This window comes from Electrona antarctica (assembly GCF_951216825.1).
Source record: "Electrona antarctica genome assembly, chromosome: 7".
NCBI lineage: Eukaryota > Metazoa > Chordata > Actinopteri > Myctophiformes > Myctophidae > Electrona > Electrona antarctica.
In genome coordinates this window covers 20,429,884-20,448,263 of record NC_136812.1, presented here as the reverse complement: position 1 = coordinate 20,448,263, position 18,380 = coordinate 20,429,884, and the positions used below count along the sequence as shown (strand labels likewise).

General features: G+C 40.4%; 1 protein-coding gene and 1 long non-coding RNA gene across 2 annotated transcripts; both read right to left on the bottom strand.

Moving 5' to 3' along the window:
* Window positions 1-1,889: 1,889 nt before the first annotated feature.
* On the bottom strand, window positions 1,890-3,799 carry LOC306926465. Its single transcript, XR_013790387.1, has 3 exons — window positions 2,648-3,799; window positions 2,173-2,543; window positions 1,890-2,102 (listed from the first exon to the last, which is right to left on the bottom strand). It is a non-coding gene; the product is annotated as an uncharacterized lncRNA (long non-coding RNA).
* An 8,748-nt stretch (window positions 3,800-12,547) lies between these two features.
* On the bottom strand, window positions 12,548-13,970 carry s1pr4 (sphingosine-1-phosphate receptor 4; the record flags this gene model as incomplete). Its single annotated transcript, XM_079505199.1, has 1 exon — window positions 12,548-13,970. One exon carries the CDS (start codon window positions 13,968-13,970, stop codon window positions 12,750-12,752), a length of 1,221 nt encoding a protein of 406 aa, XP_079361325.1. The 3' UTR covers window positions 12,548-12,749.
* Between the last annotated feature and the right edge of the window lie 4,410 nt (window positions 13,971-18,380).

Here is an 18,380-nt window from a genome sequence, read left to right as displayed (position 1 = left end):
TTCTAACCAGACTTAATGTAGCAACGGATATGTTGCTATGCACCTGGCAAGAACCATCATGCATACTAAGGTATTTGAATACTTTTTCAATGAGTGCAATTAGACACAGTTCCGATGTGGACTTGAATGTACCATTGGATCTATTGGGATTTCAAGAATGCGGATCTGTCCCGGCATGCCCATTTTTTGTCCACTTCACTTAACTCAGCATCAGCTTGCCAGCTCCTGCCAACAAACAAGAACATGGACTTAATGGTGGTTTATATATATATATAATATTATACGATATAATGGTATCCAGGCTGCGCTTTCCCATATGAAGTGCTGAGGGGGCTGTAACCTCCCGTGCCTACTGAACTGGTATCAGTGTTTAATCTAAAAACTGGCTCAGTTCAGCAGGAACAGGAGTGGAGCCCACTAACAAGTTGAATCTTTGTTCTGCATCACCTCATCATCCTCCAATCAGCACACAGCGCAGTCTCAGCGTTTTTCCACTGCCCTGCACTGTTGTTCAATTAGCCGGAGGGAGGGGCAGGGGCATGTGGGGGTCCTTGGCTCCTGCCATGATTGTCCCTGATGGAATTAAACTTGAGCATTCCTACCTGTCAGACATCGGCACTGAAATCTGAAGTTATTCCGGGACAGAGTAGCTAGAGTTAGATGACTGCCCCTTCATCAATTCAAATTATGAATTTTTCATGAACAGATTTATCATTTTATATGTACAGTAGACCCTGAGATTCTGAGTGGCGGTGTGAATATATACTGTCGCATACTGCCCTTGTTGTTATTCTGTTTAGCCTTCATGTTTATTTCAGCCTCATGTTCCTCTCTTATCAAGGTTGCTCTCTTTTCCTCTGTTTCTCACCCATTCTCTTTGAGATATCAAAGTCCAGACTGAGAGGGAGCTCATTGTGAGGTAATCCCAGTGAAATGTCTGCTATGTCTGTGTGTAATTGATGTCACCCTGGCTGCCCCCATTATCAGTGATTGGGAATGTGCACAATGTTCTTTCACCCCCCCCCCTTCCTCTCCCTGTCTCTACTGTAGGTATAAATCACAGCCTCAGAAAGGAAAGAGTTTCATCTTAAAGAGTTTATACCCATAGGGGAATGAATGCTTGTTAGCCCAGACAATGAATCTGCTCTTATCCAGCAGCCCCATTGATTGTGGATGGCGCCGTGGCGCCATCCCATCTATTTCTAATACTATTGTATTAGAAATAGACTCTACCTAGAAGTTCTATTCTAAATTTTTGAGGGGCGCCAGCCCCTCCTATGTCCAGCTTTTGGTGTGTGTGCAGTCTGTGACAATTTTGAGTGTTTGTCTTTGTGTAAACACAAACATTGCATAACACAAGCATTGATGACGAAGGTGAGGACGCAAATTGTGATTGGCCGGAATGAGATGATGTATGATGAGGTATAAGAGCGCCCCTCGCTTCACACAGGTGTGATTTTTACCATTGTAATGCCTGATTTATACTTGCTTGTAATGAATGTCACACACCAACATTGGCCGATCTACAAGCACACTTTGGTGTGCGGCGGCATTCCCAGACGAAAAAAATAAATACTAAATGTACTTATTTGTACTTGAAACTATTTTAATTTAAATTGTGTTATTTTGAAACCACTTAAGTTGTACTTATTATACTTAAGTTGCACTTAAAATCTGCTAAAACATATATTAAATATATTTTTCCTATTTTTTAAGCCTTTCACGACAAAAAAATAGTCTTTAATTGAAAATATACTTCCAGTATCCCACGTATACTTTTTCCGATGAGTGAAAAGCATACTTATATTATATTTAATGTAATTAATTATAATTAATATAATTGTATTTTCGAATATATTGAGTGTACTGTATATCAAGTATTAAATAAATGCATTTAAAATATACTACCAATGTGTTAATATACCGGTAATAACATTATGAACTAATGTGCTTAAAATGTACTATCAATGTATTACATATATACTTTTATTAGTTTCAAGTATAATATCAATGTATTAGAAATATACATTGAGTATGCAAAAAATGAACTTTAAGTATTTGATAGTATACTTGAAACTAATACAAGTAAGTATACAAGTATACTCCAAATATATTTTAAGCATAATTGATATATATATATACACAATATAACAATGATATATATATATACACAATATAACATATACTTCTGAAAAGTATAAATCTGCATATATTTGCATATATAACTTTGTTGGAGCAACCATGCCTTTCCAACAGATACTATACATATGAATGGGAAAAGGGGAGAGAGACTGACCAACTAACAAATCACATAAAACAACATAAATCACCAAATAATTCCACAACAAAACCCATAACATAACTCCAGTACACATTCTAATATTCAAATAATAACACAAATAAGAACAATAACACACGGTCCTTGGCACCCCAGTGTATGCTGGGAAATGGACTTCCTCTAGCCACTCCCATTTCACCTGGCAGTATTTATAGCACATTAGTACTTAATATACTTAAACTTAATATACTGAAAGCAGTTTATACTTTGATTGTATTTATAATGTATTAAAAATATAATCTACAAATATATTTACGTAAAATATGCTAAGAATGCATTTTTTTAAATACAATCTACAAATATATTTACTTAAAATATGCTAAGAATGCATTTTTAAAAATACAATCTACAAATATATTTTTAATTATTATAATTAAAGTACATCTTACAATAAATGCATGTTCAGGAGAACTAGCTATGCATATATTGATAAAGTATTTAAAATATAAAAATTAAAAATATATTTGAAATTATATGTATTTAAGTTTACATAAAATGAATGCACTTATGAAAAGCATATTTTCATATTAGAAATATATTTCTCATTTAGTACACTTATCACAAATGTGCTAAATTACAAATTAATTTATGTTCACTTATATTATATTTAGCAAAAATATAATTACAATGCATTCTCAATGTAATAATTACTATTATACTAAATATGAATTGGAAAGAAATGTACTATTAATATGATTCGAGGCAGTACAAGTATACTTTTAGCATACTTTCTGTGCAAAAAGTGTACTTAAGTATGGAAAAAATACATTTATTTTTCGCCTGGGTTTAATCTGGCTTTTAAATTGATCACATCAGTGGTAGAATCTTGTCTTCAGGGCAATGCTCCGTCCATTCTGACATGATTTCTGCAGGCACAGGTTCTCCAGCCCTCATCCGTGGGGAGCCCTAGTGCTGCTTGTTTTTTGTTTACCAGGTGTTTCATTGGGTTCACCATAGACATAGAAAGGTAGACGCCTCCTTCGGCTATGGGGCGTCTGACTGTATCTCCAGTGAGGCCAAGCTTCCTTGAGGCATGCGGGAACTTGCCAATTAAGCTTCCTCATGCGTCACAGAAGAAGGATGTTCAGTAGGCTAATCAGAGGCAATGTAAACGTGTGTTTTCTCATGACATTGTGAGCACGTAGATCTGCTAATTTGTGAAATGTAATTCCTGGTTAGGATAGTGAAACAGCAGCGCAAGAGGTCCCTGAAAGACCCCTGATGTAACATTGTATGAACTGAATGTAACCGAATGCACATGAAAATGTATCCAACTAATTCATATGAATTAATATTTCTGCTGTCTACAACAGCAGAAAGACATTTTTTTGTTGTATAGCAAGACCTTTATGTGATGTATCAACAACTGCATTCATAACTAGTAGAATAAAACTGAAATGTGACTGAGAAAGAATTATGTCATGTTTTTTCTTTTCTGAAATTGGTTGATTATAAGTTTGACGTAAACCAGTGGTTCTCAACCTGTTCTGGATCTCAAGGTTTTACATTATTCTTTTACTGTATGTTATATTATCATTAAAATCTCAGTGTTTTTGGCAATTATTTGGGGTCCCACTTGCAATACCCTCACGGACCACCAGTTGTTCCCCGGCCCAAAGGTTTATAATCACTGACCTAAAACCATTTTTACATTCTCAGAGTTACAAAAGTAAAATTCACACAGAAGATTTAACTGTGTCTTTCTTGACTGAAACAAGGATTTCCAACTAACTGTAGAGGGGAATTGATCCAGCTCCCTTCTAGAGTTACACACTTGTTACAGCCAGTTGGCTGGGCCTCCTGCCACATATGCTGAAATCATAAACATACACCACACACTCTCCAGCCCCCATCAAAAAAACATACACAAAGCGCACACACAAAATTACACAGCCATAAACGGGTTACCCAGACCAAAGTCTCCAACGCCGGCCTTGTCTCTCGTTTTAGTCTCCATAGCGATGTCAGGGTCCCTTTTATCTTCAGGCCTCAAAGGCTGACCAGATTTCATGATGTGGCTGCTTTATTGGGCTTGATCTGCTTTTGTTACCCCTCTGCTATTCAATCAAGGGTATGTGTGGTTCTGGCCCGTAGCTGTGTGCTGGCCTGGGTAATTGTGTTTTGGGGATGAACGGGAACAGCTGGGGAACAAAGCCTGAGTCCGGTCCATTCCTGCTGCTCTAGTGTGTAAATGACAAGTTGTGAGAAAAACCATGGGCCTGTGTTGGAGCTACTGATGCCGCAGGTCCACTGAACCTAAGGTCACGACCCCGCAACCGAACCCACTCGATAACAACTTCACAGATGAGAGGCAGACGGAGAGAGTGACAGGCTCTTTGAAATGCTAACTTCATGCCAATGTCTCACGAGAAGTCAAGCGCTTATTACAGTTGAACACTGACTTTCAGCAGGAATATGCTTTATTGGATTCATATGTTTCAGGCCAACCGTAATTGTCAGGTAAAACTATATGTTTTTTTTAATAAGAACTGTTTCTTGACGAATTGAAGTGTATGCTGTAATTCTTATTGTAATCATTTGCGTGCAATTAGAAGAACAGTGGATCAACACATTCATAACTACAGTACAGTTATTAGTTATTGTGCACCGTTCACTTGGGTTTTCAAATGGTGTTCCGTGGAGGTCCCTGACCAGTGACCATGCATGCATTCAGTAATGTAGGAAAGTGAATTAACACTACATTTGTCTTTCTTTCTTTCCCCCAAACCATAACTATTGGCACTTTTGTGATAGGAGGACAGTCCATATCTCTGTGAGAATCGTTTTCCCCCCCACACTGACATACCTGAAGAATAAGTACAGTGCAAGGTTGGAGCCAGAAAATGATAAGTGACTCTGTCCCTGTCTACCACTATAGCCAATAATAGACGGACTCCAGTCGGCAAGAACAATCATGCTTAACCCTTATCCCCACCAGACACAACAGTGGTCCCCAGGTATTAGTCAGCATGGTGGTTCCTGGTTCACAATCAGTTGAAAACCCCTGCTGTTTCCCAAACAGTTGGTCGGGACCTATTTATGACCAATTGTTATGGGTCAAACTTTTTGACCCAAAAATTTAATTTTTCTTCCGAAAAGATAATATAGATTATTTTTTAAATAACACAATGAATACAAAATTATGTTTACAACAAACAAACTAATCCATAATCCCAAAAAAGTAGTAAAATTAGCAAGCTCGTAACATGTCACGAAGCGATGCATTGTGTACTTGTAGATCTGCTATTTTCACTACTTTGTCCTGAGCAAACATCTAATCTCTCTTTTAGGACCTGAAAAGTATGGGAACCACTGCACTAAGAAATACAGAGCTTATGGACTTAATTAATAAAAAAATCTCTTACCCACAAAATGTGAGCTAGATAGCTTACTCTGCTATGCTTGATATGTGCTAAAGCTACAATTACTGGAAAGAAATACCTTTGCTCCAAAGAATCTGTGGTCTATCAACTAACTAACTGTATTGCCATTATTCACACAGTCCAATGCCAATAATATAAAATTACATTTGTTTTCGTCATATTTTTTGAAATAAGGGATTTAAAGACAAAATAAATAACAGACATAAAAGAAGAGGAAGTTGCACAGCAGAGAAAATGTTTGTCCTCACAAAAAGTGTGTCCTCGCTTATAGAAAACTTTTGGAAACCAGTGACACGTCATCACCCTTGGAACATCTTTCACAACACAATTAGTTAAGTGGATATGGTGTTCAAGCCAAAGAAAGGGAAGAATGAGAAGGGGGATTAAAGAAAGAAAAGAAAACATGACCACCTACATTCCCAAGGTTAAGAGCAAAGTCAGTGCAGTTGGACAGGAGCCAATCCAGGGAGAAAACAAGGTTTGTTTTTGTTACTCTAAGAAAGGAGAATTAACAGAGGTCCTTTGTGTACTCACCTGTAGGTATATATATATATATATATACATATACATATACATATAAATATACATATACATATACATATACATATACATATACATATATACATATACATACATACATACATACATACATACATACATACATACATACATACATACATACATACATACATACATACATACATACACACCATGACCATCAGAAAGCAGGGATATGAATCCAGTAGTGAAAGATGCATGGTTGCATCATAGCAGCCAGATATACAGAACATATACTCAACTGTCAAGCAAGCACTGCCGCAGGATTGGCATCCACATTTTTGGGAACTTGGCTTCTTCTGACTGTTATGATGGTTTTGTTCCAGGCTAGCTGAGAGCATCTCATTGAGCCATCTCTTGAAACATGGAGAAGTTGGAGACTTTGGAGACCAGTTTTATCAGTAGCCTATACATTTTTGGCAGCAACCATACCTTCCTTAAGCTGTTTTTGGTGGGAAGGTCTTATCAGAGCAACCACATATTGCTAAACAGCAATCTGGCTTAATGTGGGGTTTTGTAACAGTTGTAATTGTAATTCACTAATTCTGTTGAATGATGTCCCAAAATGATGTTGCGACCCCACCGCCAGTGTCCCGCAACCCCATGTGGTGTGAGGGTCGTGACCCCAACTTTGGGAACCCCTGAATATTCTAGTGCACAGCACGCTCAGATTTGCTACCACATGCTGTCTCAATAAAAATATAGGCCTACAGGCAACTATATCGGAAAACACTTTGGTACAGTAAGTGGACAGAACTCCCTCGTTTCAAAAAGGAGAAGAGGAAACAGCTGATTTTCTCATCCTCCCTTTTTTCTCTCCACCTGTTTTATTCCCACTGCCTGAACGTGTGTGTGTGTGTGTGCGTGCGTGCGTGCGTGCGTGCGTGCGTGCGTGTGTGTGTACGTGCGCATGACGCCGCATGTGCATAGTGTATGGTGTGTAGGTAATAGATACTTTTGTATGTTGAAGTTATGGGTAACTGCACACGCACATGTTCAGCTGTAGACAAACATAAATGTTAATCAAAGCCCACCTGTGTTTGAAATGGCACACAGTCTACCCAGGAACAACAGAACTTGGTACAGTATAGTACTGTTGGTTAGTGATTTTGCCAAGTGACTTTGACTTGGCCAAAATAATGCAATGGAACCTTAGTGTAACTTTATGCAAAAGATACATAACCAAGTAGTTATTAAATGTACTATATATGATCCATAATTTACCAGTTTCCAGCTAGCAGGCAAGAATCCAGGTACAAAAGACGCAGACACACAGAGCAGAAAATGGTCCTGAATGCAAATATTTGATGTGTGCATGTGGACAAGCAGCGACTACACCCTTCGTCCTCTTTGTTCTGTGTGTTAGCAAAGAGCATGATGTCAGCTGCCCGAAGGAAAAAGGTGAGAGCTGTGATTGATGATTGGCCATAATAGTATCCACAACTCCGAGTATATACACAGGCTTTATTGATGGCTGAATGTAGACACTGTAAGGCAGCCAAATACACCGGCTATTTTCTTAGAGAGGGTTTGTGTGGGGCATATGCTCTGGGCTTAATACAAAGAAAGAAACGTGATGTCCATGGCTTGCCAGCCTATGAAATCATCCCGTTTTCTTGAGAAAAAGCAGATAACTTCTGATCTCACAGATACCTGGCTGACAGGCTGTCGATCTCTGCATTACCTCACACTGTCTGAACACATACTGTACAACTGTGCATATGCTCACTAACATAATATGTTCATACACTCGCACGCACGCACGCACGCACGCACACACACACACACACACACCCACACACACACACACACACACAAAGCACCACTGTCTGCTTTCCTCTCCTGTAATGTGGACACTGGACATACCACATGGAAAATTATGCACAAAACAAAAGCTTCAAATAATATCACCAAAATCCATGTTCCTCCATGTCCCTATACAGATTGTTGACAAACAAAGGTATGTTGTAAAATGCACTGCCAGGTGTCAAAGCATGTAAGTCCTCACCCTTCCTTGTATGCCACTGTGTTTACATGTGTTTACATGTTTTCCCCATTTTGTGACCTACACAGGTACATGTATGTATGTGACACTCGAACAGTGAGTTAATATGTATTGTAAGTGAGCGAGCAAATGTGTGACATAAAGTACTTCAGTGTGTAAGTTAATGAGTGAGTGATTTACTGTGTATCTGACGGACCTACGGACAGACTGAATGACTGACGGACTGACACTGACTGAATGCTGCAGCTTTACTGTTCAGGTTGCACATAACTGTTCCTTCACTTCTCAGCCTCAACTTGAGCCCTGAAGGTTCCATGGGCTCAGCCTTGAGCTCCATGCAGTGCTAACACTACAGTTAACCCTCTGCCTTCGCCTCTCTCAGACAGTACATCATTAGCTGTCTGCTGAACACCTGGAGGCAAAGCCAGTTAGGTAATTAGAGAGAGGGCATGGCCATGTCTGTAGACTCTGCACGCAACCACCATTACCGCCCAGCGCACCTTAATTAGAGTAGAGAAAGGGGCCTTCTTGTTGTCAGAGTGAGAGAGAGAGAGAGAGAGAGAGAGAGAGAGAGAAAGAGACGGGGCGGGGGCTGGAATGGAAGACACTACAGATAGAGAGGGACAGGGAGTGGAGATCAGCCCCTGACATGTCAAATAACAAACGTATCGGAGCCCACGGCTAATAAAGCCTGGAATCTGCTGTTGCTTTTTCATAAGGCACCGGGCCTGGAACCAAGCCAAGACCTGAGACGAGGGAGGCTTATCCCCTATTCCATTCTTAACTGTTAAAATAGAGGAATGTGTGTGTGACGGAGTTGGAATTCACAAACACTCACAGAAGGTGTACATAATACTCATACACATACCGGTATGCCCAAATGTGGGAACAGATACACCAGCAATGACTTGTTTGGTACGATAACCACAAAAAAGAGGAACATGAGTCTGATGACTTTTGAGAAACCTCACAAACTGCCTGCAGGGACCGATTTGGTGTTTTAAAATATAATGCGAAACTGTGATGTAAGACTCAAAGACACAAAGGCGCACACACTATTGTGTACCTTTTCAGCTACCTGTAGAATCACCATGTACACTACAGGTGTGTGTGTGTGTGTGTGTGTGTGTGTGTGTGTGTGTGTGTGTGTGTGTGTGTGTGTGTGTGTGTGTGTGTGTGTGTGTGTGTGTGTGTGCTGTATAGTTTGTAGTAATGATCTGTTTTCATGCTTGTGTGACACAATGATCACCTCACCTGCTGCTAAGACCATGAAGGTGGCATTCTTCTCCTCTCACTTAACGGCTCGTTTCCCTTTCACACAGACGAGCCCGTGCCAGTCTCACACACGTCATAGAGAGGAGAGGAATGCCTGCTTGAATGGCTTCCAGAACATGGAGTCATTGGTATAGTTTCCGTTCCCTGTCGCCTCTCCCTTGTCTGCATAGTGAGCAGTGGTGGACACCACTGCAGTACTTGAGTCAAAGTATACTCCTGGTCAAATTATTACTCAGCTGCAAGTTACTGGAGAACTTCCTTTTAAAAACAATACAAAAGTACATGATTTAAAAGTAAATACTAAGTACAGTACTCAAGTAAATGTACTTTGTTGCTGTCCACCACTGAGCCACTATAAAGGAAACCGTGAAGATGGTATCAATTGACAAACATGGCATCCTTGTCTATACAAGCCTAGCTGGTACACGTAATCACTTTATAATCTACCAAAGCATGCAGTTCAACTACACAGCAAGTTCTTGATTGAGAAAGAAGATAGGAAAGTATTTGAAATTCACTCCCATAATAAACTCCATTCCTTTTTCGCTCCTAATGCCAGCATGTGCCTATAGTTGTGACATATTGTAGAGCAGGGGTGGGCAACTTTGACGATGGAGAGGGCCACTATATTTCCACACTCACTCCCTAGGGCCATATATTACTGTCGTAGCAAAAATAGCCGATCTACAAGCTCAAAACGCGTCGCAGCGCGACGCGTTTTGAGCTTGTAGATCGGCTATTTTTGCTATATTCGAATTGAAATCTTGAATTTTTGCTATTTTTGAATTGGAATCCTGAATTTTTTTAAAGCGGTGTCATGTTCGCATGTTGTGGAATTGTAACAGCTGAAACCAATATTATATCAGTATTCTGACATTAACCTGAGGGCCACATTAAGTGCCCCCGGGCCGCCAGTTGCCCACCCCTGTTGTAGAGACACACACACACATGGACAGACACAAGCGCACACAAACAAACACACATGCATGCACATGCACGAGTCGCACAGCCATAAACTCAGTGAGTAATTTCCTCCATCTGGATCTCATTTGCATTATTTCTTATTTGGTGTGATTTACAAATATTATGTACATATTGACCCATTACTGATGACGTATGGACCAACTAGGAATAATACAGTTTGTTCCTATATTTTGCAGTTGTTCATAGTTGCCTCATAGACAACCCAATTGCCAATTGGGTGACATTCAAATGTTGAAATTGAAAAGATCAAAAGAGATTTCAGATTGAATGACTAACACAATATTTAGTATATCATGTTCTACATCTGAACTTCTAAAATGTTCTGGGAACAGTCTCACAGTTGATCTACAGCAGAATACCACTCAGGGTTTTAAAAAATCAGACCTGTCTGAAGTGAGTGGTACTGTACTGTACTGTACTGTACTGTACAAGCCCTCCCTGGCCTGTGTGTGTCTGTGTCTGTGTGTTAGGCTGTGCAACAGTGACACTTGGTGGTCAACAAACGCTATAACGCTATTTTCGTGCTCAGACACAGCCAGGGACACAGGGACAGACCCAGGGACACAGGGTCTATAGGAGTGGTTGCACCACTAAAAAAAACCCAACAACAACAAAAAGACAATTTAATGAGTTGAAATGTGAACCTGAAGAGCCGTCTTTTCATAATGGGTTGCTTCTTGAGAAATGTATACAGCTGGGGTTGCTCTGGGAAAATACCTGCAATATGTTGAACATTATATATTCTCATGTCATGTCAAAACAGGTTGTTCCAGTGTAGGCCTAAAGACGTTATAATAGTTCAGTAGCAGACGCTTTGGGGCGAAAAACACCTGCCGAGACATATCTATCTGCCCTGTCATATTTATCAATAAGCCATCAGCCCTACTGTTCCTCCAGAACTGTCACAAATGAATGTCTATTTGCTTGTCTGTATTTAAACAGATGTCTGCAGATCTATGTCTGCAGAGTGAAGACATTCTGGTACGGTATAGGATAATATCATGCAGGTATTTTCCCCCCCAAAGGTATATCATCATGATATAGCTTTGGGGTGAAACATACCTGCTGAGACTTCCGTTACTCTCTACCGTTCCTCGGGCACTGTCACAAATTAATGTCTATTTGCTCATGCCTCATGGGGCCTGTCATATAGTGTGAAAATACTATGCCTGTCGAAATGGACGTTTTCCAATAAAAATGTTAAGTGAATAGTCATTCTGCGTCAGACACTTATTTATCCATATGCAACTAGAGTGTATAAAATACAAAATGTAACTATTTTGGCTATATACATCTGTACACGCTCAATGTTAAATGAACACTTTGATTTTATTGCACAGTACTATTCGTTCTCATTTACTGTACTCAAATGATGAGTAAAATATTTGTCCGTGACAGAATTAGAACAGTAGGCCTACGTTATGGGGTGAGATGTACTAGGACATCCAGCTCTGACCTGTATCTGATTACATCTAAAGGTTATTCATTGAATAAGAGTGCAGAGGTGCATTTTGGCCATGGTAGTCTCTCAAGACACTGTTGAGAAACAGGGGTCGCTGTTTTTCCGTTATTTGCAGATGGGATTCTCAGATTGTGGCCATGGTATGACGGTAATGTTTTCAATCTTTTCTTCCCTACATGCAGGAGTCAGCCCAAGCCTTTTGATTGCATGTCTCCCTCCAGAGGAAAGTGATGGTAGTTTACATCACATCACACCAGTCAAGTAATCTAAATGAAAAACTACATTTGTTTATTGTTAAAGTAAAAAATATCTTTATTTATATTTTCATGAATTTATCCTGAAACAAACATATCTGTGACCATTCATGTATCGTATTTATATAAAATAGCTCTGTTTTTATTTCACAATTTATAAAATGTACAGCATTTTAAACAGTATAACAACTTAGTAGTAAGGCTCAATTGTAACTATATACAACATACACATACAACTGGATGATGGAAATCTATTCAAAAGACACCAATGCACCATGACCATGAGACTCATAACTTCTCTGATAAATCTATCATAAAAATGTTTCTATATTTCCTAAAATTATAATGTCTTAAGTTCCTCTGCACATCTGTGCAGAATATGGGCCCACTACACCAGCGTGTGTAATAATCAGTAATTATCTCATGACAAAACTCTGAGAAATAACCGTTAGACCTGTTAGCTTGGGTGGGGTCATGCCATGGTTGTGGTCTAACCACTCGAAACTGAAAGACAGGTGGTGGTAGAGCTGCGCCTGTGCTTCTTGCTGGGTTTGTTGTGGGCCTTGCATGGTGTCGAAGGTGGCGATGCCACAACACTCAGGTTCCTGATCTTGTTGAAACTGTTCCTCAGGCTGTCCCTCCTGCTCCCCGACGTGCTGCTGGTGTCCTTGGACTGGAATGCGTCCGGGCGGCACAGGCCTGCCTTCAGGCAGCAGCAGCACAGCAGTCCGGCGATAGCTTTCCTCAGCTCGCTGCTGCCCAGGGCGTATATGATGGGATTCAGGCCAGAGTTGAGTACCGCCAGGGATATGAACCAGTCTGCGCTGAACAGAGGACCACACTGGCGAGAGACGCAGTAGAAGTCCACCAGCAGGAGCAGGAAGAGAGGTCCCCAGCAAAGTATGAAAACCCCTACGATGGAGATCACAGTTTTGAGAAGTGCTAGAGAGCGCTTGTTCTTGTGTCCCAGCTCTGTGCTTCTGTGAACGTGGCAAAAGATGGCACCATAGAGCACCCCGATTGTCAGTAGGATGATGAAGAAAATGATGAGGGTAAAGAGGATGTAGCTTTTGGAGTATAGAGGGAGGAGGGTTGAGCAATCGTCCAGGCTGCACAGACAGTTCCACCCTAACATGGGGAGAAAGCCTATGACCAGAGCCAGGAGCCAGCAGAGTAACACCAAGAGATAGATCCGATACGTCTTCCTGGCTGACTTCTGGTGCATTGGCTTCATCATGGTGGCGTAACGCTCCACAGCGATCAGCAGCAAACTGAATATGGATGCCGCCAGGGCCACGAACAGCAATCCTTCCCTGAACAGCCAGAGAGAGGGGCTTAGGCGAAATGTCTGGTTGCCCGATAGGCAGATGTTGACCACATAGGCGGCACCAGCGAGGAGGTCACTGAGGGTGATGTTGGCAATACAGACATAGATCCAACGCCGGCTGTGGCGGATCCGAGAGAGGACAGCTAAAAGTACCAGCAGGTTCTCCAGAACGATGAATATGCTGATGAATAGGGATATTATTGTGGTGACACTGACGTGGTTTTTCTGTTGGCCTGAAGTGGTGCGGTTCAGGAGACGACCAGTGTGGTTGTAGTGCTGCATGATCACATTGCTGATACCATTGATGGTGTTATTGTTATCACTGGACCAGAGGTACAGGTGTGGACAGGAGGCAGAGGAACGGAGAGACAAGAAGTTATCCATGGTTAGTTGGCCAAGCTGGGTGTGGGAACACAGTGCTATGTTGAACTGGGCAGACCTGAGCTTGGCTCACACAGTGAATGGCCTAGTGTGGGTCAAACAAGCAAAAGCTGGTCTTCACTGGACAGAGGCTCAGCAGTTGAGCTGCAGTGGAATGAATGTGGAACTCCTGTTCTCAAACAGGCTATCACACTCCTATGGCCACATAGAACTCACACCTGAAAAATGCAAAAATCAGAAAAATACCAATATGGTATGAATAAGAAATACATGATGATAATGTCAAGTATCAAAAATCTAAACAATAGACCCTAAACAATATATATTTTTTCTCCAGATAGTCAATTGCTGCCTGTTTCCTGTTAGTGTACAGTATAGTGCACATCAGTCCATTTAAAAGGCATCATTTAAATCTCTCCTACTGTATGTGTCACTACACTCTCCCCCAAGCACTGTGGTCTGTGGTTACGATAAGAGAAGTAAACAGCTGCAGTGCAGAGGGGATTTAAATCAGCATGTGAAGGAAATAGACTGACTGACGCGTCATTTCATCAACAAACAGAAAGAATTGCCATTCTAAATCACAGTCAGCACTTACTATAAGAAATACTATAATCGCCACTTACGACAGAAATACTGTAATAAGCACTACTTTATGCAAAAGGTAACACTTTTACACAATTTAGATACTGAAAGATAATTGTTCCTTTTGCAAATTTAAGATTGCAAACCATTTCATATGAGCACCATTTACCTTCATCTTTACTCACAATTAATGAATAAGTAACAGACCAATTAAGGCTTAAGCAGAAGCAGACTTAGTTGCAATTATAACCAACTGATGAAACTTAAAATATTGATGAAAACCTATTATAACTAATTACTAACAGCTTAATATAGAGTAGAATCTGTTCTGTCAGATGCAGAATGAAGTGATTTTAGCACTTACTTACTGTTGACTGCTGGAGGTGATGCTGAAGAGATGTAATTGCATCACTGAGCACTGTGGGTAGATTCTTGGTGCTCTTATTTGATGGGGAAGTAAGCCAGTTGTAGATGGTTCACACACCACACCCAAGAGTCAAGACACACACACACACACACACACGCATGCACACGCACGCACGCACGCACACACACCACAATATAGCATAGAAAGTTTGACAAATACACAATACTTATGTGTATTGGTCAAAAAGTGTGTTGACTGATAAGCAGTCATTGGTCGGCCTACAGTACATATGAGCTAACTTTACCAATGCAATATCCTCACATTGGATTGTATTGTTCGAAATTGACCTTGATGACATACAGGAAAGAACATTTCAGAACACTCACATGATACGCATAGTAGTGTAGTAGTGGTGTTGAAATAACATGATACTAGGATGTTTTGGTGTTGCAACCTGCAGGATATTCACATTTACCCACAAGACACTGGCACACACACAACCAGGCATTATTACAACAGATTGTAATGACGGTAATTTATTTTTCTCAATATTTCTCAGAAGAAAGCAAGAGAAAAACAGGAACTCCCAATCAGATGGTGAGGGGTCCCTCCCTGCAGCAGCAGATAGGGTTTCGTACACATACTGTACACCTCGTCATACAGCTGTGGTAACAGCGTGGGTAGATTACTGGCTCCAGCCCATTTTATTACCTTCGCTCAATCTATTTTCCAATATGAGTTAACCTGAAACATGGCAAAAATCCATCAGGCAGAAAGCAGGAGCTGTACTGTGACTTTCCATAAAACTCAGACTGTATAGAATTCAGATTGGGTATAAATACTGCAGAATTATTTCTATTGCTTCATACTAATAATCACTTTTCCAAGGTCAGCAAAAGGTGTTCTATCCTGTGGATTGAGTTGAATAGTATCCATCACCCTGTCTTCAATGCCCAATTATTGTGTCTTTAAGTCCATCTGTAACTCTAGCTGTACCTGTACCTAGTAATTAAATAAATGATGTGCTCTCCATTTTGCATAAAACGTCATACTACCTTTACAGTATGAAGTGAAATTCAAATGTACGTAGCTTGCGGAGTTAGTTCAGTCAGATATACTCGAGGGGCTCATTCAGTCTTATGCAAGACCCACATGTAATTCGCTGACGTGGCAATCAGCTGACCAATTGGGCAGTGTATTTAAGCTCACCTAAGTCTGGATTTTTCCCGCGTTCCTTCGTCTGCATATGCGTTTCTGATGCTGCACAGCATCAGGAATGATGATAACAACCTGGTGTTATCATGTTATGCACCGTTTGTTCCCACCACCTCCCCAGCACCACCGTGGGCTCTGCTATTTCTGTTCCCCATGGGGTGTTGTTATTGTATATAATATTATATATCTCCCTGGTCTTAATGGTTAATGATGGTTGTATAATTGTGACGAGCAGGGAGAAAAATTTAGCAGAGCCGAACGCCAAGATAAAATATTATATGCACACTTGTATTCTCATTCTACAATCAATATTTGTTCAATCTATTCGTGAGTTATCTGACTGTACTTTATTTATTTATTTATTTGTAATTTCACTGGAGGATAAGCCCCTTGAGATGCAGCATCTCGTTTTCAAGGGGGTCCTCAAAGAAGCACAACGCGAAACAAGAAAACATTCCAACAACGCAGAACAAAACATATCAAGGACATACACATAAAGGCTCTTCCAACATCTCAAACCCCATCAGTATACACTAGTATTCTTTACATTTTAAACTTGGAGGACATTGGAAGGTTCCCTTGTATATACGGTAAGTGTACAGTGCCATGTGCAATTGTGCATATTCATTCCACTTTTCAAATGTCAGTGAGGAAATATTATATTATACTGTATTCTATGTCATTGAGATGACTTACAGTATTTGACCTACAAACGGTACTAAGAAATGAGGTATAACAATCCGGGGCCTCTCATATTAGCACTCGAGCACATTTTACAACTTCTCTTTTTCTTATAGCCTGTAGTTCAGGTCAGGTCATAGAGATTTACGGTAAGATGCAGTTAGACTGCTCGTAAAAGGGTGTGGAAATGTAATTAGAGAAAAAACCCCAAAAGCAAAACATCCTTTCACGAGAATATTGAAAATAACTTCCAGTCTGCATCCTGAGGTAACAACAAGACCCACAACTGTTGACAACGCCCTTACTCTGAAAATCATACATCAAACATTACCGTACTCTATCCACAAAGAGGTGAGATGAATTGCTGTAGGCCTACACACTGAAAGAAGCTGAGCTACAGCTATAACTTTAGAGATATCTGCCATCGAAAACTTTCTGTCATTACTGCCCGCATCTCCTTAGTGCCTGGAGCAATTGATCTGAATTTGCACACAGACATTGCCCATTAGCTTATGCACCCAACTGCAAACAAAATGGTCACAGTGGGGAGTAGAGAACCCCCCCAGTTATATAATCTCCACTCGGGAGCTGTGCAGCATCCCAGGGTGTGCCATTTGAAAAAGAAGGATTTCCCAGCATGCCACCGTGTCGGTGTGCGACTGTGCGCACTCTGATATGAATTTTTATATGTGGAAAATTGAATGGAAAATGGGTTATAAGTGTATTGCAATTTACATTGTTGTATTACATTGTGTATACATTGTGTTATACATTGTGTTATGTCTCATGATTTAGCCATTATGTTGATGTGCATTTTGGTTATGGAACCATGGGAAATAAGGCTTTCTAGGGCTTTTGAGCCTTTATATGTGAACGATACAATAAACACTGTTTCCTGCATGAAGAAGTTGTCATATCTTCCTGGAAAACCCACTGGTTATTAATAGCAATTATCATATACATATATACTGATTGTACTGTTGACACTGTCATGTTTCTTTTGCATTGTACGGGCGTGTTCGGGTTGACACCAACACTTTTTCCACTGTAAAGTTGTGTTGTTGTTGTTTTTCTGCACAGTGCAGGATAGTTCTATCCTATCTATCTATCTATCTATCTATCTATCTATCTATCTATCTATCTATCTATCTATCTATCTATCTATCTATCTATCTATCTATCTATCTATCTATCTATCATTCATTTTTGTATTATGTGCAAGTACTAACTAATGTCTATTACAACTGCTGTTCTAAATCCTTTAGACCCGTTATTGACCTTATACACACACACACGCACGCACGCACGCAGGCACGCACGCACGCAGGCAGGCAGGCAGGCACGCACGCACGCACACACACACACACACACACACACACACACACACACACACACACACACACACACACACACACACACACACACACACACACACACACACACACACACACAGAAAAACACAACAGAACACAGACAATTTAGGGAGCAACATATTTGCCTGTGCATCTCTGTCATCCATCCAATCATCAGTGAGGACATGACCAATGGTATTTTAATTCCATGCA